The sequence below is a fragment of the Nelumbo nucifera genome, chromosome 4, assembly GCF_055504915.1.
Source record: "Nelumbo nucifera cultivar China Antique chromosome 4, China Antique-T2T, whole genome shotgun sequence".
NCBI lineage: Eukaryota > Viridiplantae > Streptophyta > Magnoliopsida > Proteales > Nelumbonaceae > Nelumbo > Nelumbo nucifera.
Genome location: NC_142652.1, coordinates 23,171,208 through 23,196,743, shown reverse-complemented (window position 1 = coordinate 23,196,743; position 25,536 = coordinate 23,171,208). Strand labels below are relative to the sequence as shown.

The following is a 25,536-nucleotide window of genomic DNA, read 5'->3' as shown; positions in this document are numbered from 1 at the left end:
CTCTTTGACAAGTCAATTCTTTTCAACTTGGTGAAAGGCTTTGAAGTGGGTAGGGATAAACTTCACATCTCTCACTTACAGTTTGCCGACGACATAATCCTATTCTTAGATGCCTCTATAACCAACATCACAAACACTAAAATGGTAATTGAATGTTTCGAGATTCTCACTGGTATGGGAGTTAATTTCTGCAAACGTAGTATTGTGGCTATCAACTCAGTGGAAGTGGATCTTCTAGAAAATTTCAAATCTTTATTGGAGTGCAAAGTGGAGAATATCCCCATTACCTACCTTGGGATGCCTCTTGGAGGGAATCCAAAATCCCTCAACTTTTGGAGTCCTGTGTTGGAGAAGTGCGAGAAGAAACTATCGACTTGGAAAAAGTGTTATCTCTCCAAAGGGGGTAGGCTGACTCTCTTAAAGGCCTCCTTATCAAATCTGCCGGTCTGCTTTCTCTCAGTCTTCTAGATTCCGACCAAAGTTAGAAATCAGATTGAGAAGCTTCAAAGGAATTTTCTTTGGGAAGGTGGTGGAGATAAGAGAAACCATTTAGTCAGCTGGAAACAAGTATGCAGACCAAAAGAGGAAGGCGGTTTGGGTATTGGATAACTTAAAGAGAAAAATTCCTCTCTTCTAGGGAAATGGCTCTGGAGATTTCCGAAAGAACCTAATGCTCTTTGGGCTGCTGTCATCTCAAGTAAATATGGGCGAAATACAAACGGGTGGGATTGCAATCTCCATTTGAACGGGATAAAGGCCATCAATCCTTGGAAAGGTATATGTTCCATTCATACTTCTTTCTTTCCTTTTATAAGGTATAAAGTGGGAAATGGTTCTAAAATTAAATTCTGGAAAGATCTTTGGTGGGGGGAATCTACCCTGGATGCCTCTTTCCCTAGGCTGTTTAACCTCACCCTTGTCCAAGAAGCCTCTATTTTTGATTGCCTCCCAAACCAGTCCGCTGAGAAGTCTTTAAACCTCCACCTTAGAAGACCCCTAAGGGACTCGGAAATTTCTGATTTAATAGCTTTAATCCAAACCCTCAAAGATGCCTATATATCCCCCTCTCATTCTGACACCCGAATATGGACCCTTCACCCAAATGGCGAATTCTCTTCGAAGTCTATGTTCAGGGCTTTGATTGCTGAAGATCAGCATCCCTCTTTTCCTTACAAGAAAATTTGGTGCAGCCACATCCCCTCAAGAATTTGCTTCTTTGTATGGGTAGCCTGTCTCTAGAAAGTTAATACCTGTGATCTCCTTCCAAAAAAACTTTTGGGAAGACGCTCCATTTCTCCTCATGTTTGTATTTTATGTCTCAGCGAGGGTGAATCTGCAGATCACATCCTTCTTCATTGCAGCTTCACTCAAAGGATATGGTCCCATTTCTTGAATATGGCAGGGTACAGCTGGGCTTTTCCAAAACACATTATGGACAACTTGAATCAATGACAAGGAATAGGGCTTAGCAAAAGGGGTAAAGTCTTTTGGCAATCAGTGCCTCATGCAGTAATGTGGGGCGTTTGGGATGAAAGAAACACCTGTGTCTTTGACAATAAAAGCAGAAACTTGGAGGAGTTAATCTCAGATATTACCTATCTTTGCATCCTTTGGTCGGTGAATTCAGATTTATTTAAAGGACTTTCAGTCAATGATATTATCAGAAATATTCACCCCTTTATGTTTCTGCCTCATCCTCAGCAAACTCCCTTGAGGCATCCCGTTTCCATCAGTGAAGGTGTGATAACCCTTAATTTTGACCGTTGTGCCTTAGGCAATCCGGGCTTTGCAGGTATTGGTGGTACAGTAAGGGACGAAAGGGGTAATATCTGCTGGACTTTTAGTGGCTCAATCGGTTGGGCCGACTCCACAAAGGCTGAAGTGATGGCTGCTCTCACCGGAATCAGGATAATTAAGAATATGGGTATTCAGAATTTGATCATTGCTGGTGATTCAGCAAATACAATAAAATGGTTAAGAGACAAAAAAGGGGGCCCTTGGAGACTTCATCACTATCTGACTGAAGCTTGGGATTCTTTGGATGGATTGCATGTTAACTTAGTTTGGATTCCTAGGGAATACAATCATACTGCAGATGGCCTAGCTAAATTTGGTGTGTATTTGGAGCATCTGTATAGCGACAAGCTTCCTCCTTTGTAACTTGCAGGGGTTCCCCCCCCTTTATTCTCAATAAATCTTGGTTAAATTTTCTCAAAAAAGGAACTTGCCACAATGTTCCATCCTCTAAACAAGTCCTCATCTGAATAGTCCTTGAATAAAGGAGAAGATTTGAGCCAATGTATGACATTGGTAGTTATGCAATCAATGACTTGGTCCTTAGATCTTTCAGATCCTTGAAAGATCCTATTGTTTCTTTCTTCCCAAATTGACCACAAAACAGCTGCTCTTGTCGCTCTCCACATTGCTATCAATGATTGTATGCATTTTTATTTATTTTTTGATCAATATTGTATGCATTTTTATTCTTAAGCAAAATTTTCTTCTTAATGGATGTTTATTTATTTATTTATTTTTGATAAGTGACTTAATGGATGTTTATTAATTAATGTTAAATTGATTATTAAAATTTATATGTTAATAAATATTAATGGAAATTATATTAATTTCTAAAAATTAATACACATTTTACTTCTATTATTTTCAACAATTACCAATTTGTCCCTATATCTCACACTTTATATAAATCATTGAGGTATGGGTTTATATGTTTAAGTAACTTATTTACGGTCATATAAAATTATTTTATTGTTATTAATATATATTTTTAATATTTAGATAAGTTTCCTACGTAAGTGTATCCCAAAACGTCTCTTAAAATTGTCTTTTCGATACACCTTATGTTTCCGATACTTAGAACCTTGGTACAACTGGTTGAAATCAAATCTGTTCTTAATTTTTTATGAAAACCAAGCAAGATGGCGTTTGATTAGAAAACAGTAGATACAATACTCTCACTGTTACAGATTAAAAAGGAAAAAAAGGGGAAGAAAAAGAATCATTTCACTAGAGCTATATATTTGTAATCATTTTATGTTTTCAGTTGGTTATAAGATTTTAGTAGTGGTTGAATTAAGATTCTCTGAAAAAGGGACTTCAATATGCATGGATCTCCAAGTTGAACGATTATTGGTTGGTCATTTCAAAAAAAAAAAAAGATTATTGGTTGGTCTCATTGTCCTAAAGCTTACCAATCCCGTCCCTCTCCAAATTGGCATTTGTTTTGCTTTTAATTTTTTATTAACACAATAGTTTAAGATAGAACAAAGTTTCTAATTTTAGTGATTTGGTTTGGTCAAGTGATTTAATCAGTTTCTTCTATGTTATAATCCAGGAACTAAACACTGCAGAGGACTTCATTTCATTTTATGAGGAAATGATGCCATGGGTGCAAACATTACCACAAGTTCTGTTGCACAAAGAAACAATTATGCATAAGCTGCTTTCTAGGTTGCAAATCAAGGCGAGATTGTCACTTGAACCTATACTCAGGTATGTCAACCTTTGATTGAAGCAGTTGCTGTTTTAGACAATGCTTTGCTTCTTGTTCTCTTTCTCTCTTATGATAATTATTTTATTTTTTCTTGAGATGGGATAAAGTATATTATCATTAAAATAACCAAAAGCCCCTGTACAACTAGAGGCTGTACACAGGAAATTTCAAAACATTACATGCAAAGAAAATTCTTCCACCACCAAACCCCTGGTGTTCACAGATTTTCAAAACATTACAAAAGAGTTTTGTAGACAAAAAGTGTACTCTGATCTACTCTATTAAATTTTCTGTGTGCTGCTACCCAGGAATATAATTTGCCCCATATTTTCTGCAATACTTCCTCCACTGAGGAGCCTTTGTTCTGAAATACCTTAGAATTCCTCTCCTGCCATATTACCCAAAAGGTGACCCCTGGAATCATTTGTCATATGAATTTTCCTTTCTTACTCAAGCCATGCTGCATGCAGATACCAACCTTTCAAGAACATCTCTACAGATGGACAGCATCTCCTGGGAGCAAATAGCTTAAAAACATTTATCCAAATGCCATATGTAAAGCTGAACTTTATCAGCAAGTAGTCCACAGATTCAATCATCTCATTGTCTCTGTAATGATAATTATGATGGAATTACAAATGCTTAAGTAATCATATGTTCTCTTTACTTTGTTTTTTGACTCATAACCACATTTAAATATTAAAATTTAAAACAGTTAACAAGATATCCCATTTTCTAAAGCCTACCAAAATCCCAATCTCAAAAACCTAGATATCTATTGAACCCCCAATACCAGTAGCTCCTGGTTAGCGTGAAAGGCTTCCAGAACTCTCATCATACTTAAGGATCAATTCTGTATCAGTCCTAGGACTCAGCACAGGTCTGAGATGGAGTTCAAAACAAGAGGAGTGCAGGACTTACATGAGATTTCCATCCAGATTACCATAATTAATGCCTTTAAACTGCTTGCAGGTCAACTCCAGGGGTTGGTCAGGGCCATAACACTTCCCCTAAGGCCTTTAAAAGGAGTATAATCACTGTCTAATAAATGCCCTTTGTCCTTAATGTGCAGTCAGATCATTGAGTTATAAATTCGCCTATTGTGTTGGGGGGAACCCAGTGAAAACTGCATTCACGCATCAGATCATGAAAAAATTTCCTAGGCCTGCATTACAACCATGCAATTAATGAGGAGATAACCAATGGGTTCCCCTTCCATCATGTGCATTATGTAAACATTGGGTGAGAATATGAGACGTAAAGCTGACATCTTCTCTCTCTTTTTTTTTTTTGATGATATGAGATGTATTGGTTCACGCACAAGCAGCCTCCTAAATGGAGGAGACTCTTGGGTGAACCGGAGAGAGCTAAAGCTTTCTATCTGGGAAACGAGGAAGTCATGGAGTGCCAGCTGTAAGACATTGGAAATAGGGCTTGATGAAAAATATGCCATGAGGAGTAAGAGACCAAATTCACTTATCAGGGAGAGAGGGGGATAGGAAAATATCATTGAGGGAATACAAAAGGGATGGGATCTCATGAGTTTCTGATTCAATTAGGTAACTACATAAGTACTCATAAAAAAAAAGGTAATTACAGAAGTAGAGACCTTGTTCCCCTCTTGACAGAACTGAGGAGACAAATATATCCTTACTCATAACAATCCGAAAGAAATTAGAGTAAGCGAAGCAAAGAGGCTGGGGACCTAACCAAGGAGCAGTCAGAAATTTAATGAGTTTACCACCTCCTAAACCGAACCTCATGAAAGGAGAGAAGAAATCATAGGATTGAATAATACCTTTCTCAAGGGTCTAATATCAATATCAGTATCTTGATGTGATGGCATCATTTTTTTTATTGTTATATCAATATTAACTTTATTAACATGTGAAAAAAGAATGGGTGATATATTCAAGACAAATTGTGTCAAGCGCCTGAAAAGAAGTTCATTTTAGGCAAGCCTAGTCATCAAATCCATCAGAAAACCTTTTTCATTGATTACATGTATCATTCTGTTTCCCTATGGGATCATCCTGGTTTGACAAATATGATCCCTTATGGAAACTTTAAAGGAAAAATATGATGGTGGTAAACAATTTTTTGGGTAATAAACGGTGAAGAAGATTTTTATTAATGAGAAACAGAAAACAGCACGAGTACAATGGAAGGAAGAGGTGATGAGGTAGCACCCAAGGTTCAAATTTGATAGATACACCCTGTATTGTATCGGCAAGTGGGGTTTTGACCACTTTCAGGGGGTAGGTAGGTGTAAGACTGACCCCTTGACCAATTTTGAAAAAAAAAAGACTAAAAAAGGTTATGTGTTATCAAAACACCTGATACACAAGTTTGTGCATATCGGGGTTATTGATACTTTGATCCTTGGAAGCACCCCAACCCCCCCAAAAACATTACAAACTAGATGATAAACAAAAGAAGTGAGCTAATGGATTGTTTTCAATAGTGGATTCTTTTGATGGGATCATCCTGGCTTGACAAATATCCTTGTGGAAACCAGAAACCTTTAAGGCTGTGTTCGGAATGAAAGAAAAGATATGGCAAGCTATACAATGTTTGTACTGGTTTCCCTATCTTTCCCTTCCTTCCTTCCCCTACCTTTTCTTTCAAACCAAACACAGCTTAAAGGAAAAATATGGCAATGGTAACCAACAAGAAAAATGACAGTGGTAAACAAAATAGTGAAGCTAATGAAATGCTTTTGAGAGTAGAGACATGTTAAAACAGGAACTTGGGTTACTTGGGCAAGCTGTAGGAAGCTTCTTCTTTAGTTATAGGGTGTAGGGTAGCAATAGCATGCTAGGTGTAGGTAAACTTCTGGTTTCTTGTACTTACTCTGTTTGTACATCATAGCTTTTCATCTTACTATTAACAAAATTTATAATATGCTGCTTATCAACAAAGAGGTGCATGCAAATCAGAATATACCTCCTATTTCTTTTCTCTTTTGCAGAGCCTTATCCTTTCATTCTTGGTTTGGATAATATGGTTGAGAGAAGTAATCTGTTGTTTATTTTGACAGGTTGATTGCAGCTTTATCGAGAGATCTCCTCGAAGATTTTTGTCCGTAAGTTCTTTTCTATTTCTGCTTGAACCTATGTTGCTAATAATATTGTCATCACAATTTATAGCTTATATGCATGTGTGTATGTATTCCTTGTGTGCCTTTCCAGTTTGGATAACCCTGTATAAGCATGAATTGTAATCTAAAATTTCTGTTAGGTGTTCTTGTTCTTACGTGGATTTTTAATTATTTTTTTCCTTTTTTGATAAGTGCTTTTAGTTTAAAACTCTGTTAACTTCTTTGTTAGCTGATTCCTTGCTCTCATTTCTCTTTTGCAGCTTTCTGCAGAGGATCACTGATTGCATAGTGTCTCTCCTTAAAGATGGTGCTGAAAGGGAACCAGAAATCCTTGAGCAGGTAAATGAGTAGATGTTCTTGTCTTTTTATTTTCCTGCTCTCAAATGCATATATTTACTCATCTGAAAACCACGTTCAATATTTATTTGGCACCCCTGATGTTGCAGATTTTTACGTCATGGTCTTGTATCATGATGTATTTGCAGAAGTATCTTGTAAGGGATGTTGTTCATGTGCTCAAGTAAGTAAATATAGGTTTAAATAGAACTCTATTTAAACAGAGAAAGTGCTTACTCTATTGCTTATTTCTTTTTTATAAAAGTTTTTGATCATCTCTAATGATTCTTATGAGGGTCTTTGAACAAGGACATTATGATTGTCATATGATAATTACTGTCTGCAATTTGCATATCATGTGCTGCTGCTTAAAAGTTGTTATTAAAGTTCTCACTTTGCAAAACTCTGCTTAGATCATTTATTTGCACTTGTATAATGGTACTCTTTTTTAGCAAAAGAGGACATGGGAGTAGGTTCCGAAGGAGCCCATGTGGCCCCATCTTTTGCAATTTGATATTGATGGATGTTTCAAAAGCTCTTTTTTTGCTACGATATCTGGAAAATCTTGAAAAATCAGGGAAAGGTTACTAGAACATGGAGTTTGTTAATGAAACATTGCCGGAAGTGTAATTGCTTAGTCGTATATATATAATTATAGAAGATTAATGGATTTAAAAGCCAAAAGCATGCACAGAATATGTTAATGAAACATTATTGGAAGTGTAATTGCATAGTTAATGAAAGGCCTTGCACATTATCAAATTATAAAAGATTAATGGACATAAAAACTAAAAGCATTTATTTCATCAATATCACATGCTTTTTTGTTTTTTAGGTTAGTAAATTAATTCAATGTACATGTACATGCTATTTATACACTTATCCTTGTATGCTTCCTCATTTGATATACTTCTTTACAAGTACAATATCTTAAAAATTTTGCACATATATTTATATTATACTAATGTGCTTATGCTTATCTTATAACTCTTAATTTAATTTTTTTCTTTTTTCTTATCTTTTATTTGTATGTATTGGCTACAGGCATATAATACATGAGGTGTAGAATATATATAGTACTAACAGGTTTACACTTTATCTTATTCTCTATCCTAATTTAATCTGATTTTTATTTTAAAAGTTTTTATAATTACTAGAGCTAGGTCATTGGGCTGGGCTCACCTAAGTAGATCCCTATGGATTGTTGACCACTACTTAGATAGAAAATAGTTTTCTTTAGAGTTAGTTTAAGTTTCTATTCTATTTTCATCATTAATAACAATAACTTTACTAGCCACACTTATTTTTTTGACACAATAAATACATATTTTTTATTAAAAATTCCTATATTTCTTAGTAATTCTATTTTTATTTTACCCATTTGACCTAAAAGGTTGAACCATTAACCCACCACTTGAATAGGAAAATGGTTTTGTTTTTTGGTAGTTTTTAAATTTTGCATTTCATTTCAACCATTAATAAGCAATTCTTCTTATTTATCATACTTACTTTTTTATATGATAAATATATAATATTAGAGATGTGCTAAAAAAATTCACTTCTTTGTATATTTTATAATTTTATTTATTTATAATTTTTTATTATTTAACTATGACACCATGGATATGCCAACAGAAGTAAGTACAATCTTTAACCCTTCTATGTTCTATTGGCCTCATAAAAGAGGATGGAAAATGTGGAGTGTGCACGAGCAGCCTTGTTATGGACAGTTTGGGAAGAAAGGAATGCTAGGATCTTCTAGGAAAAGGGGAGAAGCAGTCAGGCCTTGAAGGACTGCATTTTGTATAGGACAATACATTGGTTAAAGACTCTGGATTTGTTTGATCATTTATCCTTTACTGACTGTTGGAGGGATTGGTTATCAGTAGCAAGTTGCTCCTCCTCAAAGATAAGCTGGGTCCCCCCTCCTCACGGTTCTTTGAAGCTGAATTTTGATGGAAGTAGCCAGGGCAACCTGGGTCCCTCTGGTTTGGGAGGTGTACTGAGGAATGAGGCTGGAGAGGCTGTCTTACTATACTCTGGCCCTTTAGGTGTTGGGAACTCTATTCGGGCAGAGTTGTTAGCTGCAATACAAGGAATAATTCTTGCAAAAGAAATGGGTGTGGAGCAGCTTCTGGTTGAAGGGGACTCTAAGACAGTGGTGAACAACTGGTTAAATAATCTGAAAGATGTCACGTGGGACTACAAGAATGAGATAAAGAAATTCAAATGGCTGGCAAGGAATATATCTGAAACAGTACAGTGGGTTAGGAGATCAGTTAATGCATTTGCTGATGTTTTGGCAAAACAAGGGACAAACAGGGAAACATTGTTCTGGGCGCAACTGTAATTTGTGTCTTTTTAATAGTCATGCACTTTTTGATGTAGTTTTTGTGTTTTCTGTATGGAGAGGCAGCACCTTGTGCCTCTGAAAGGGAATTTTCATGTAACCGATCTTTGAATTAATGGAATATGACTCATTACTTATCAAAAACTATGACACCATGGATTGACCCATTTAATCTGATGATTTAACTACTTATCTACCATCTGAATTGAAGGATGGTTTTGTTTTCCTTTGCAATTTTAAATACATAGGTTTTGTATTGTTAAAATTATTGGATATTAATTTAAGGTCTCCTGCTAGTCGTAGCAGAGACTTGGGATCGAATCCCACCTGCACCTGGATTTGGGGATGGGCTACCCCCCGTTGTGTAGCCCTTCAGAAGATATAAAAAAATAGTTTAATTAGTATAATTTATTAGTTAGAAATCAAAATATACCTCAAATAAAAGATATGATCATAGAGAACCAAAGTTAACACCTTAAATATTGATGCGCCACAGATACGATACGATACGATACTCTTGATATGGGGTGTATCATATTGAAATTTTGAACCATGGGGTGGATAGAAGAAATTTATTTTGGGCCAAGCTGGGAAATAGCAATCTAGCTTAAAATATTAATACAATGATATGAAGAAATAAGGTAGGTGACTTAGATTGGCCTATGTTGGGGATGCTTGGCATCTATGCAAGTATCTCATTCTTTTCAGTACTGTTATCAACTGAAAAAGATAATTTTGGCCCTAACTTTCCACTGACCTTCTATTGCTAGTTCCCTCCACTATAGTTGCTCTTAAATTACACAAAGTGTTTATTGGGTAATTCTATTATGTAACTTGGGTGTTAAAAATTAAAATTAAAACGTACTCTCTTTCTCTTTCTCTCTCTCTCTCTCGTGTATGTGTGCTCAACTCATTCTGCTTACATTTATTATATACTATTTCCAGTCTTGTTTGCCTCGACAACTTTTAACAAATTCTCTTTATTGAAGGATCACAGTTCATTTAAGATATTACCCTAAGGATTATATTCAAGAATTTATGGCTGATGCAATTTCTTTCTTGCTGAGGAATGCACCTGAGAAGCAACTAAAGAAAGGTAATTACTGTGCTGCTGTTTCTTCAATGTTGTTCCATTGATTTAGAAAGTAATTTAGACAATTGTGTGGATAGTATATTGTAAGTCTAAGTAAACTATATTCTGCATAATAATTTTTAACCTTAAGAGGCAATTAACTGGATTTTTTTTTTATGAACGAAGAAAATTTATTAATTCAGAAAAACAGTTCAGGAAACACTGAAAAGGCACGAGCTGTTACCTCTTCAGAAAAGTATTACATCAGAATAAAACAGAATTAACCATAAATAAAATTACAAAGCAGCCCAAAATAACTGATCCCTTGTAGCCCCCTGCTTAGCTAACCCATCCGCTAAGGTGTTTGCTGATCTTCCCACCCAAAGAGAGGTAACAGTCATATTTCTTGTAAGCCAGTTGGCTTTCCTTAATAAATCTCTGTGTCGCCACATGGCTGAAGCTGGGTATGTCAACTATCCCAAAACAATTTGAGAGTCTCCTTCAACTACCAAGTGCTGAACTCCTAATAGTTCTGCAATCTGAATACCTTGTACTGCTGCTAAAATCTCAGCTCTATTAGAGTTTCCTATTCCCACGGGGCCTGAAAACAAGGCTAATATGTTGCTCTTCGTGTCTCTCAGCACCCCTCCTATCCCCGATGGGCCTGGGTTTCCTTGGCTGCTGCCATCAAAGTTCAGCTTTACCCATCCTTCAGGCGGAGGGGTCCACACTACAGATTCCCTGTCCTTGTATGGCTGTTAACCTCTGCTATCCAGTTTCTCCAAATATCATCAAAGGAAAAGGTATGAAAGAAGTCCAAAGTTCTCAACCAGTGGATTGCCCTAGTCAAGATACAATCTTCAACAGCCCAAATGCTTCATTCTTTTTCCTTGAATATCCTTGCATTCCTTTCTTCCCAAATTGTCTACAATGCGGCTGCTCTAATACATCTCCACATCATTTTTCCTTTTTTTGTTGGCCACACAAAAAAGGAAGGATCGAACAGTTGGCTTAAGTCTGTGGACAGATTCCACCTACACCCAAACAAAGAAAAGATCTAACTCCAAATAGCTCTAGGAAAGGAACAAGATACAATTAACTGGATTCATCCACTAAGCTTAGTAATAGCTAATAAGTTATGGTTATATGTGCATTTGTAATCATCATCACCACCACCACGGCACCATCATCATCATCATCATCATCCATGCCTTATCCCAACCATATGGGGACATGTGCATTTGTAATAACAACATTAAATATATATAACTTTAGCATTTTCTTGTTAGGAAGTGTTTGAGTTTTATTTTTTATTGGTAACAGATCAAATAGATAATATTTTGATGAAAAACAGAAGTGAAGTACAACATGAAAAGGAAAAATATAACTAGACAAAAAAGTGGATGGCTCACCCAATTGAAAAAATGAGCCTAAGAACAAATACTAACGGATTTAACACTGATCTTTTTTTTTTTTTTTCATTTATTGGGAAGTTCTAGTGGTGTCATCCAGTAGAAGGGATTGTTTCTTTGACATGGTTATCTCCTCCATTAATAGAGTATAATTATATTTTGATGGATGATGCATGTGGAGTCCAGGTGATTCAGGTGCCGGGGGAGCATTTTATTGTAAGGTGCCAACCAGTGGGTTGGGGGATGGGCTACCCCTGGTTTGTAGCCCTTCTGAAGAAATAAAAAAAGGGATCTGATAGGTTCGGGAATTCTAAACTGGAAGAACTTCGAGCTCTGCTTCAAGGTCTCAGACTGGCGCAGACATCAGAATACAGGAACCTGCTTGTAGTAGGGTATTCAAAGTAAAAACATTAGTTGGTTAAGAGGAGAAAGGAAAAGATTTTGGCATTTTTAAGACATCTGATTGGTGAAGCATGACACTTGGCCATTAGTTGTTTTTGACTGGATTCCTAGGTTTACTAACTATATTGTTTAATTCTCTAACCTGAGAGTGAGTTAGTAGGCATACTTCCATTAGGGGTGGATGCCCTTTAGACTAAAGAATTCATACAATTGTAACTCTATTTGGAGCTGTGGAGCAGCAACAATAGGCTGGCTCTTTTTGTAATATATGAAAATAGATTCTACACATACCTTTTTGAGGTGTAACATACATACTTGTATATTGTGTACATGGTTCTAACTCATTGACCTTATAAAATCTTGTCTCTAGTGAGACTTCATCCCTCTCTTTGCTATATGGCTTTATAAGTTACTTTATCAATTATCAGGAAAGAAAGAAAAAATGATTAAGGCTCCGTTTTGGAAGAGTGCAAATGCCAGTTCAGTTTTGCTAATGTTTGGTAAGAGTGCATTTATGTCTTGAAAATGACAGCAAACACAGATTTCAAGACATGTTTGCATTCAAAATGAGAGCTGTAATCATTTATGGAGAGAGAGAGACGAGAGAGAGAAAGAGAAGAAGAGGAAGATATGATTGAGAGACAAAAAAACCAACTCCTTCTGGCTGCCGCCAGTTTAGTTATTTATATTAACTTAATATAAAAGGAATGGGAGATTACAAGTATGCCTTTGGTGGCACTCCCTAGAAACAAACTAATAAGAAAGAAAGAAACTAACTGACTGACAACATCTTAAGATGACAACCCACTAACAGCAACTATAAAATAACAATTAAATAATCCTCACAACACTCCCCCTCAAGTTGGGCTGAATATGTCTATCATGCCCAGCTTGTCACATAACTCATTGTGCCACGAGTATGGAAGCCCTTCTGTGAGGACATCAGCGAGATGTTCCTTGGAGTTGACATAAGGGATGCAAATTTCCCTTTTTTCCAATTTTTCCCTTATGAAGTGTTTGTCCACCTCAATGTGCTTGGTTCTCTCATGTAGGACAGGGTTGCTGGCGATGTTTATGGCTGCCTTGTTGTCACAGTAAAGAGACATAGGATTATGAACAACAACCCCAAGCTCCCCTAGAAGATTTTTTAGCCAAAGGACTTCAGCCACCCCATGTGCCATAGCTCTATATTCAGCTTCAACACTTGACCTTGCTACCACACTTTGTTTCTTGCTTTTCCAGGTCACTAGATTTCCTCCCACAAATGTGCAATACCCACTCGTGGACTTTCTATCATCCACAGCCCCTGCCCAGTCAACATCTGTAAAGACTTCCACCTTTAGGTGATTATGTTTACTGAATAGTAGACCTGTTCTGGGATACTTTTTTAAGTATCTAAGAACTCTCTCTGCTGCCTCCATGTGTGGTTTCTTAGGAGAGTGCATGAATTGGCTTAGAACCCCAACTGAATAGGCAATGTCTAGACGGGTTATGGACAAATAAATCAGCTTTCCCACTAACCTTTGGAACTGTTTCACATCTTTTAGAGGTTCACCATCACAGTCACCCAACTTGTGATCAACATCCATGGGAGTATCTGTTGGCCTTGCACCTAATTTGCCTGTGTCTTGTAATAGATCAGGGGTGTATTTCCTTTGAGAAATGAAGGTGGTCTCTGAAGGAATTCATTATATCTTCCTTGGGGTCAGAATTAGAAAGGTGGTCCCGAGTAGTACCGGCAACCTGAGTATCTTGGGTTGCCACATGTGCTGTATTATGTGCTGTGTTCATCTTCTTCTAACATTGCCCTTTACTCTGTTCTTGGTTCTTCACTGCCCACTTGGGTTTCCCTTGAATGTCCCAACATGTGTCACGTGTATGCTGTGAGCGCCGACAGTGGGTACAAAACAACTTGTCTTTATCATCAACCTTCTTGGTGTCACTTTTCTTCCCCATGTTATTACTCATTGCAGCCAAAACAACTTGTTGCTCCCCTTTGGTTGTAACCATCACACTCCGCCTACTTTCTTCCGATTGAACAAGGGCATATACCTCGTGAACCGACGACAACTCTTTGCTTCCTAAGATCTGAACTCTCAAGGGTTCATAGGCAGGGTTCAGTCCCAACAAGAAGGCAAACACACGCTGCTGAGAAACCAGCTTCCTGTAGGCCTTAGCATCGTCATCATGTTTCCACTCTATAGCCTGATAATGATCCAATTCTTTCCATACGGAAGTAAGGGCTGAATAATAGGAAGACAAGCTACGATTTCCTTGTTAACAGGTTGAGGATTCAGCTTGCAACTGGTAAACCTTGGCATAATGCCTTTGCTCAGAATAGGTAGTTTTGGCCTGTTCCCAAATTTCACTAGCGGTGTCTGCCCACCTAAAGTTCTTCTTCACATCAGGTTCCATGGCTGCAAGGAGCCAAGACATCACCATACTGTTTTCTTGGTCCCACCTATCATGTTCATCTGTCTCACTCTTGGGTTCTTTCACCCTTCCATTTATGTAACTAGCTTTTCCCCTTGCCGTTACATAAAATTTTACACTTTTAGCCCACTCCAGGTAGTGGGCATGGGAAACATTATGTTTTCACTTCCCATACCAGCTGTGCTACGGGTCGGTGTAACCGCCGATGAAGTTGGATCATAGTTTGCCATAGAGTACTGCTGAATCAGATCAAATCTCACACAACTACACAACAACCACAATCAGAATACCAACCCTCAAGGAATTTACTTCTGGAATGTGGAAAAAAACAAAAAAAAAAACTGCTGAAATCAACTCAGTGATGGTTCAATCATTAAAATAGCCCAGTAATCAGTCCAACACCAGCCGTTAGAATAGTATACTAGCAGTCCGACTACAACCCATGCAATCTAACAATCCAACATCCAAATGAAGGTATACAACCAAGAAATAAGGCCTTCACACCATTGGCTATAAAAAAAAACAAGAACACATACCCTGTCCAGCACCTGTACGAAGGTGCCAACCAGAAACTAACTTCACAGCATTGAACAGATAAGAAAGGGATTCTTTTTCTGCATCACCCTTCTTCTACTAGGGTCTCCTTGATATTACGACCAAGGAAGAACCCAAAGGAAGAGCCGCAAGTAGTCTGCTAGGTTTTCTCTGTCTTCCACGTCCAAGAAATCAAAGAAGAAAAGAGGATGAAGCAGGTTCAAATGGGAGAAACCGATTTTTTTATAGCCCAGAACCTTGCTTTGATACCATGTAATCATTCATGGAGAGAGAGAGACGAGAGAGAGAAAGAGAAGAAGAGGAAGATATGATTGAGAGACAAAAAAACCAACTCATGTCTTCCGCCAGTTTAGTTATTTATATTAACTTAATATAAAAGGAATGGGAGATTACAAGTATGCCTTTGGTGGCACTCCCTAGAAACAAACTAATAAGAAAGAAAGAAACTAACTGACTGACAGCATCTTAAGCTGACAACCCACTAACAGCAACTATAAAATAACAATTAAATAATCCTCACAACAAGAGAAAAAATGCATGCAAGCTTTGCACTCAAATTTGATCAATGTTAAAAAGGTTGATTTCAATCTTGGGATTCGTGTTTGTATGTATCACAATTAAAAATCATTTGGCAAGAGTATAGATTTATCATTATAAAACTAAACCAACTTTGCATTTTCATGAACCAGATATATTTGCATTTGTATTGAACATTTTTTGTACTTGCACTCTTCCCAAACAGAGCCTAAAGAAACATGTCTCATTGGTTTGCCTCCCTTGGGCAAGTTCCCATTACCAGTCAAATCTTTCAGTTGATTCCTTTGCTGGAGGACCTGCTAAGAAAAATGGAGTTTGCGGAAAGTATTTGATTACCTCAATTTCTTAGAACTAACACTAATATTCTTTAGGTTAGGGCTGTTCATGGGTCAAATCGGTTCAGTTCATAGTTTTCAAGGCACCAAGGCGAGGAGGCTAGGTGACAGGGGGCGCCTAGTCGCCTAGGCAATGAATTTTTTTTAAGTAAAACCATATATCATAGGGTAGTTCCCTAGGTTCCTTAACCATCTTTCCTTAATAATTATTCATAATTTTCATAAGAAAAGTATAAGTTTCATGTTTAAGTCTAGAAAATCAACATTTTATGAGAAGAAAAAGAACAAAGTAAAGGAAATTCAAAAAATATAGGGTATGGACTCCTAGACCCAATGAAACCTTCACTTGTGCTTCTTTCTTCAAGCCCATCTCTTAACTTTCTACTCACCAACCCTTTCCGTCAAAAGAAATTTGGTGCAGGCCAGTTCCCCCAAAACTTATGGCGTTTTGTTGGGAAGTATTCCATGGGAAAGTAAACACTCTAGATAACCTACAAAAGAGAAGACCTTTCCTCTGTATTTCTCCTAATTGGTGTATCCTCTGTAGAACTCACGGTGAGGATTATTACCACCTATTAATATCTTGTCCCTTTTCTGCAAACCTTTGGGCTTGGCTACTTTTGTTGTTTCGGAGTAATTGGAGTCTACCAGCAGAAGTTCACATGCTCTTCAACCATTCTACCTTTTATTGGCCTACAAAAATAGGGAGAATTATGTGGAGATGTGCTCGTGCTGCCTTGATTTGGACTCTTTGGGAAGAAGGGAATGCTAGAATTTTTCAAGAAAAGGAAAGGAGCAGTCAGGAATTGAAAGACTGTGTGCTGAATAGGGCAATACCTTGGCTGAAGACCTTGGAAAATTTTCATCAATTCTCCTTTAATGACCTTTGGAGAAATTGGTCAACAGTAGCGAGGTGTTCATCCCTAAAGGACAAATCAATTACAAGCTGTTCTCCTCCATCTGAAGGCTCACTGAAGTTGAACTTTGGTGTAAGTAGCATGGGTTTTCCAATATTATCTGGAATGGGGGGGTGCTTTGAGAAATGAGAAGGGAGAGATTTTGTTGCTCTACTCAGGTCCCTTCGGAATTGGGGACTACATCAGGGCAAAACTATTAGCTCCTGTACAAAGGATGCAACTTGCAAACCGGATGGGGGTACAACACCTAACAATCGAGGGGGATTCCAAAGTGGTGGTGGGTTGGTTGAAAAATCCTGAAGAGGCTATGTGGCGTTACAAGAATGGAATGAAGAAATTTAGTTGGTTGACAAGGAATATGTTGGTCACTGTACAGTGGGTGGGGAGATCAACAAATACTTTGTCAGATGTGTTAGCCAAGCAAGGGGTAAATAGGGAAGAATTGTTTTGGGCTTAGTTGTGATTCTTGATTTTCTTTCCTAGTTTACTTGTAAGATTCAAGGAGGGGCTGCAGCTTGCGCCTCTCCTTGGGATGTTGTATGAACTCATTTTAAATCTGCTTCTAAATTAATAAATTTATTATCATTCATCAAAAAAAATTCAAAAAATATAGGGGCTGAACCCCTACTTTTGTTATAGGAAAGAAGAAAAGAAAAGGTGGAAGAAGAAGAAGACATGGAAGAAGAAAATGTGTTGATTAGACAAAATTTTAAGTTCTTCCTTTGCTTATAGGTTCAGGTGTTGAAATTTTTGAGGGTTCAATCAAGGATCAAAATTTCGATATGATACGCCCCATATCGGGTGTATTGTATTGTATCTTTGGGGTCCCGATACCCGTTTACAGGTGTTTTTGGGGACCCATTTTTTAAATAATATATATTAAAAATGATTTTTTTTATGAACGAATATAATTTATTAAAACAGAAATATGAGGCAATACAGTAGAGACCCAAGTGGAGGCACGAGTTGTTACCTCTTCTAACAAATATTACATCAAACTAAAGCAGAATTGACCAGAATTAACCAGAACTAAAATTACAAAGCGGCCCAAAATAAATGTATTTTGAGGCCCCTTGCCTAGCTAACCCATCCACCAAGGCATTTGATGATCTTCCCACCCAATGAAAGGTAACGGCCATGTCTTTTGTGATCCAGTTGACTTTCCTTAGCATATCTCTATGTCGCCACATATCTGAAGCTGGTTCTATCAGCCATCCCACAACAATCTCAGAGTCCCCTTCAACTACCAAGTATTGGACTCCTAACTGTTCTGCAATCTGAATACCTTGTACTGCCGCTAAGAACTCAGCTCTATTGGAGTCTCCTATTCCCATGGGGCCTGAAAAAAATGCTAATATTTTGCTTTCATTATCTCTCAGCACCCCTTCTATCCTGGAAGTGCCTGGGTTTCCTTGGTGGCTTCCATCAAAATTCAGCTTTACCCATCCTTCAGGTGGAGGCATCCACACAACAGAATTCCTGTCCTTCCTTGTGTGGCTGTTAGCCACCGCTAACCAGTTTCTCCAAAAATCATCGAAGGAGAACGTATAAAATAGGTCCTTCTCAACCATTGAATGGCCCTAGTTAATATACAGTCCTCAACAGCTTGAGTGCTTCTTTCCTCCTCCTTAAATACCCTTGCGTTCCTTTCTTCCCATATTGTCCACAAGGCGGCTGCTCTAATACATCTCCACATTATTTTTCTTTTTTTTTTTTTGTAGGCTACACAAAAAATGAAGGATCAAATAGCTGACTTAAATCTATGGACAGATTTCACTTGCGCCCAAACAAAGAGAAAATCCAACTCCAAATAGCACTAGAAAAGGAACAAGATACAAGTAAGTGAGATCCTCACCACTAGCCCTGCAAAGTACACACCAGTTAGGGGTCAAACACAAAGAAGGCCTTTTCCTCTGCAAACAGTCCAAGGTATTAATCTTTCTATAAAACACCTCCTAGCAGAAAATAATAACTTTAGGTGGAACCGGTCTAGACCAAATCTCCTTTTTGGAAAACCCCATTGTCCCTGGGAAGAACAAAAGGGATTTGAAAAAGGAAGCACAGGTAAAGTAACCTTTTGGGTGAGGGAACCATAACCTCACATCCAAACTATGGGGGTCCAAGAAGACACAACCAAGAAGGGACAACAGATCTGAAACACTGTTAAGTTCATTATCCCTCAAGCTTCTCCGAAAGCCAAAGTCCCAACTTAAGGAGGGGGTGAAAAAGGAGATGAGAGAAAAAGAGAGATAACCTTTTCCTTGTAAAGGGAAATGGAATAAAGAGACGGAAATTGGTCGTTTAGGGCAACATTACCCACCCAAATGTCTTCCCAAAATAAAACAGATGTACCAGAATTAACATCATACCTGAAAAAGTTGAGAACTAAGGGAGGATACTCTGGATTGCTTTCCATGGGGAAGCCAACGTAGCTTGACGTGATACACCCGCATCCCAACCATTTTCCAGTCTACCATGTATACTAGCTATCACTTCATGCCACAACCTCTCCCTTTCTCTAGGCCATCTCCACAACCACTTTCCTAAGAGAGCTTTATTCTTGAGAGTTAACCTTCCTAGTCCCAAGCACCTTCCTCTTTACTCCTACAAACTATTTCCCAGTTAATTAGGTGGTCTTTCTTTTCCTCCCTTGGCTCCCAAAGGAAATTTCTCATTAATCTCTCCAACTTCTTAGCTTCCCTATTAGGAATCCTGAAAACGGAGAGAAAATAGACCGGTAGATTTGCTAGAGTAGCTCTCAATAGTCACTTTACCCCCTATAGAGATGTAGTTCTTTTTCCAAGAAGTTAATCTTTTCTCAAACTTTTCCGACACTGGGGTCCAGAAACTACTCTCTTTTGGATTAGTCCCTAGAGGGAGACCTAAGTACTGTAGAGGCCAAGTAGTGACGGAACAACCTAAGCAATCTGCCACAGTCTGGATGATCCCCTCATTCATATTCACACCTACCACACAACTCTTCTCCATGTTTATTCTCAAATTTGATACCTCCTCAAAGTGTTGTATCAATGCTCTAAGATTCCTCACTTTTTGCCTATCACCCCCTTCACAAAAAATTATGATATCATCAACAAACTGTAGGTGGGTTACCCTAATGTTATTCCTTCCTATCTTCCAGCCACTCACTTCCTCTTCCCTATCTGCCTTAGAGATTAATCTGCTGAAAACATCTGCAACTAAGGTGAAAAGAAATGGGCAGAGAGGGTGACCTTGTTTAAGGCCTCTACAGGTAGGGAAAAAATCTTTGACCACCCCATTCACCAAGACTGAGTAATGATAGGAGCTAATAAAACCCTTTACCCAGTTGCACGATCTATCTCCAAAACCACAACACCCAAGGACCTCTAATAAAAAAAATGAAATTGAAAACCAAAGAAATAAAAAAAATAGGGGGAGTATCGTTATAAGTACCGATACACCTCTGCCAATACAAAGAGGTGTATCAATACTGTGAACCATGGGTTCAATACAGCAGTTAGCAATGTTGCATTGATTAAACCCTAAGAAAATAAGAAAGTAATAAAAAGAAATTAGTATATAAGCACATAAAATGATCATTCTAGTTTAATAATGTCTATTTTATAGTTATAATGTCAAAAAATTAAAAATATAAAAGTATTTTATAACCCAGTGCACAAAACTGCTAGGCGACTGGGCGAGGCGAGCCTCCAAGGGCACTTTGTCGCCTAGGCATCGCCTTGACAACTATGGTTCAGTTTCACATGTTTTTGTCAATCGAACCAACCATCTCGGGTTGACTTATAAGCCAACCGAAACCGATGGAAGTTAATAAAAAAACCGAGCAAAAACTAAATGTGCATAAGGTTGGTTTAATCGGTTTGAAACCGAACCGACATTCTCCTCTTTTAAACCCAAGTTAGAAAGCACTGTTTCAATTTTCGCATGTAGCATCTCATCGTTGTCCGTCTTTGTCAGCTTTTTACTTGTAAAATATTATTATTAATATCTTTTCTGGCATCGACAATAAATATATTGTCAGCCCTCATTGTCTGCTTTTATCAGCTTTTTACTTGTTACCTCACTATTTTATTATGAATATCAATGCATGACAGGTTGTTGTAAGCCTTATTACCTGTTTTTGTTGTCAGCTTTTTACTTTTTAAGGTTTCTCTACAACTTTTTATGGGAGATGTCAAAGCATTGTGGAGAAAGAAGGGCTAACAGATAACACAAGTATATATGTATATGACAGTCGGGTTGGTTCGGTGTTGGTCGGTTTATACACGACCAAACCGAAACCGACCCGACCTCTCCGATTTTCATAATTGAGGAACTGAAACCGATTGACACTATTTGAAAATCGGCCAATTTGAGTCGAGTTGGGTCGGATTGGTCGGTTTAATTGGTTTCATGAACAGCCCTACTTTAGGTAAAGGCTATCCTAGTAGAGAGTATGTGTTTTACAGTATTAAGTGAAATCTAGAGGGAAAAATAACTTCTGTATGTCATGTTTGTAGGTATATTGCAGCAAATTGTTTTGGTAGGGTTTCTTTTCTCTCTGTTTGAAAGGTAGTGGTGCTGATATATGTAATTTTCGTATAAATAATCTGTTTGTATTATGAAGATACAGTATGGAAGGACCAAAACATAACCTCACAAGAGAAACCTGGGAGAGTAGTCTGAAAGTAATACTTGCTTCTCCCAACCCCTTCCCTGGTAAGATTTGCAGGTAACAAGTTAGGTGACCTTTGGATGCATTTACATGTGATGCTCACTCTGGATGCTAAAACTATAGCCTCCCTATATGGTGGCATAATGATCTGAGGCCATCTTATCTCTCTATCATCCATCTGAAATTTATCTTTTAGTTGCTCCAAAGTATTGAGGGTGGGCCTTGGCGGAATGGTTGGTTTGCTCCATTGCGACCTGGGTGACCAGGGTTCAAATCTTGGAAACAGCCTTTCTGTATGTGCAGGGGTAAGGCTGCATATATCCGTTCCTCCTAGACCCCACATTGGCGGGAGCCTCATGCACTGGGCTGCCCTTTAGTTGCTCCAAATATTAGATCAACCAAAGCCTTGGAAAAATATCAGGACTAGACCTTGTAGTAATGCTAAGCTCTAACTGAATGCTTGGGCCCAATTGGCACTGGAAATACTTTTTATTTCTTTCACCACCGTGACCTCTGACTGCCTCTTGCACTGAAAAGACTTATAATTTCTTTCACCATCAGCATATCTTGCCACCATATTCTTGATAAATGTTTTATTTACTTTATGTATGGTTGGTATTCAACTCTCATGAGATTGTTTTGCTTATACTTTCTTGATTTGCTAAATGTGTGCCAATGAATATATGTTATATGAATTTACTGACATTCTATTAGAGATTCAAGATCTCTAGAAATCTCTTTGAACACTGAGTTGTTTAATGATTTCTTGAGTGATGATTTGCTAAGGAATCAGAAGGAGGTTGCAAGGTCAGCTCTGGTGGTAGTGCCTTCTTTACATTACTTGGGCTCCTCCTTGCGGATTTATCAAGTTGAATTTTGATGGGACCTATATTGGGAATCCAGGGCCTTTAGGCATTGGGGGAGTACTAAGGAATGAGGAAGGAAACATAATTGCTCTTTTCTCTGGTCCAATAGGAATGGGTGACTCTCTTTGGGCTGAGATCATGGCAGCCCTGGAAGGTGTACAAAGAGCCAAGGATTTGGGCATTACTAAATTGGTTATAGAAGGAGACTCCAAGTTGGTGGTGGGCTAGCTAAAGAGAGAGATGACTGGATTTTGGAACTATAGCAACGAAAATGGGAAATCGAAGTGGTTGGCAAAGGATATTGAAATTAAGCTGAATTGGATTAAAAGAAGTGCTAACTCTTTTGCTGACGGGTTATCTTAAGCAAGGGGTGAACAGGAGTGCTTTGTTTTGGGCTAATATGTAACTTGGTTTTTGTTTCTTTTGGTTGGGGAGTTAATAGAATTTATCTCCCCTTCTCCTTTGTACTTAATCTCCATTTTTCTTAATGAAAGTTATTTGTTATTGATAAAAAAAGAAACTTGTCAAAAAAAAAGAAAATCGGTCAACACACTATAGCTGATTTATTGGCCATGGGTGGGATGAACATGGACTTATCATTTTATTGTATTGTGGTGTATTCTACTGAAGTAGATTCATGGTATCATTGTAGTTGGCTTTGGTTGTAACCATCCAGTGGTGGAGGAATGTCCTGCTGCATGATTACTATTAATAATTTAAGAAAGCTCAAAGCTCACATGACCTGTTAGGGGTGGGTAGCAAAGGCTAGCCCACAAAGGAGAGCTTCGCAACTATGTATATCTTCAATCTTTATGATTTAATCAATAATCATATTGGGTATTGATAAGAAAAGCTCAATTGATCTGTTAACAATCAATTAATATAATGCATACATGCATGCCTTTACTTGTTTCGTTATTCTTTTTCCTTTTGTACAATTTTACACACATATTGTCATTTGATACTATATATGCTTATACATATTTATATACTCAAGTTTATTCTTTTGGATTACAACTTATGATAGCTTACTGCTGATGTAATTCAGGTATTAGGAAAATCATAAATGAAGTTGTGAAGAGACCTTCAGATGTGAGAAAATCTGGGGTTAGTGCTTTACTTTGGTATACTATGAGAGGAACTCCATCAAGGCTCCATTCAAGAGCAGAGCAGGTTCTGCTGTTATTGGTGAATAATTCTATATTTGAAATTGGTGATAAATCTGCTCAAGGTAAGATTTTTTCCCTATAAAATGCTACATTAGTCAGCCGCTCAGCATGCTCATTTTGTGTAATATCTATTTGGGTGCCATCTTACTCCAGATCCTCTTTTCATGTCTGAATATGATCTAATCTATTGTCTGAGGCTAAATTGAGTATATTCATCATGTGGTTTGGCTTTGTGTTTAAACTTCATTTATTATTAAGGTCTTTTTATTTATTTTTCCTTTTCATTTCTTAGTATAAAATAAAAACATATAGTTTACATGTCAAGTATGCCAAATCATTTCTGGTGCAACTTCAGCAGAATGAAGTGCAACTTAAAATAGTATTTAAGGTGTTTGGTTAAACTAGGAGAATCATAAAGAGTCATTGTGATGATGGACTGACTTATATACAGCAGACTAAGGGAATTAGGATTAACTTAAAAGAAATATGGCAGAGAATCAAGGAAGAAGATGAACTGTTTTGACTGTATAACATTAATGCTGAACAAAGACTTCAGCAATGATAAACTAGAAGAAAGTGAAAAATGAAGAAAGAACAATGCAAGGTGCTAACCAGCTGGTTGGTAAGGTCTCCTGCTGGTCGAGCGGAGACTTGGGATCAAATACCACCTGCACCTGGGTTGGGGGATGGGCTAACCCCCCCGTTGTGTAGCCCTTCAAAAGAAATAAAAAACAGAAAGAAGAATAATAGTTGCTGTATTGGAGACAAAACGAGAAAAAATTTGAGGAAAGAAATCTTAAGTTGGAATATTTCATTCCACAGTTGTAAATGAGAGTTTAGAAGTTGTGACGGTGGTATATCCAGCACCATATTATTGCTGAGAACATGAAAGCACTTAGAGAAATCTTATGGGGCTTAGTGTAGACTCCAGGTTTTAGAAGGGACCTGATTTAGAGCTTGCTGACATTGGTTGAGACAAAGGGGGAAAGATGCATATCAATGTGTGTGGATGTTGGGAAGTTGCCTTTTTATTGTTTGGTTGCTTCTCAACCATCTCTGCACATCAAAGAATGTCTGTTTCCCCAACAGGGTATTATGTAGACCTTTGGTCCCATTAAAAAGCTGCTTTTATGTTGTAGATTGTGTACTTTTGGCTGCGTTTGTTTGCTGTGCAAATACCAGTTCAATGCATAAATGTACTCTGGTTCAGTTTTGGAAGCATTTAGTAAGCATACATTTGTGTACTGAAAATGACAGCTATCACAACTTCCAAGACACGTTTATAGTTAAAATGAGAGCAAAGTTTGTACCCAAAAAATTGATACACACTTTGCACTCATAGTTGGTCAATGTAAAAAAGATGGATTTGAGTCTTGGAATCCGTGTTTGTACTCGTTATAACCAGAAACCATTTAGTTGGGATACCAAACTTATCAGTGTAAAATTAGAACACTGCATTGGCCAGAGGGGGTTTTTGCATGGTACGTATTTGTTCTTGCATTGGAAACAAATGCAGCCTTATGCTCAGTTTGGAAGGAGTACTAATACAAATTTGTAGCATGCAAAACCTTATATTTTGTATATATTTGTACTGTAGATATTTGCATTTGTACTCCTTCCAAACTGAGCCTTAGGGAAATGTCTCACTAGGGGTTCTGATCAACAAAATGTCTGACTAGGGGTAAAATAATTTGAAGGGGTAGGGAGCTGCTGGAAATAGGGTATGTGTTTTGCCCTTTATAGATGGAAACTGCAGATAATCTGTTTGTGCCCTTTAGAGATGGAAACTGCAGATAATCTGTTCGTACTTCGTACACTGTCCCACAGCATAGGTGGAATGATTTTTTGCCACTTGGTCCAGCTTAGCTGGTCTTTTCCTGGCACCTC

At 37.7% G+C, this 25,536-nt stretch overlaps 1 protein-coding gene across 1 annotated transcript in view; it reads left to right on the top strand.

Moving 5' to 3' along the window:
• Positions 1 to 25,536, top strand: part of LOC104597815 (ARM repeat superfamily protein) — an 82,527-nt gene that overhangs the window by 8,928 nt on the left and 48,063 nt on the right. Inside the window, exons 3-8 of the mRNA XM_010259540.3 lie at positions 3,353 to 3,510; positions 6,552 to 6,596; positions 6,872 to 6,950; positions 7,058 to 7,131; positions 10,287 to 10,393; positions 23,529 to 23,711. Of these exons, the coding sequence (XP_010257842.1) occupies positions 3,353 to 3,510; positions 6,552 to 6,596; positions 6,872 to 6,950; positions 7,058 to 7,131; positions 10,287 to 10,393; positions 23,529 to 23,711 (646 nt within the window). The remainder of the gene's footprint in view (positions 1 to 3,352; positions 3,511 to 6,551; positions 6,597 to 6,871; positions 6,951 to 7,057; positions 7,132 to 10,286; positions 10,394 to 23,528; positions 23,712 to 25,536) is intronic.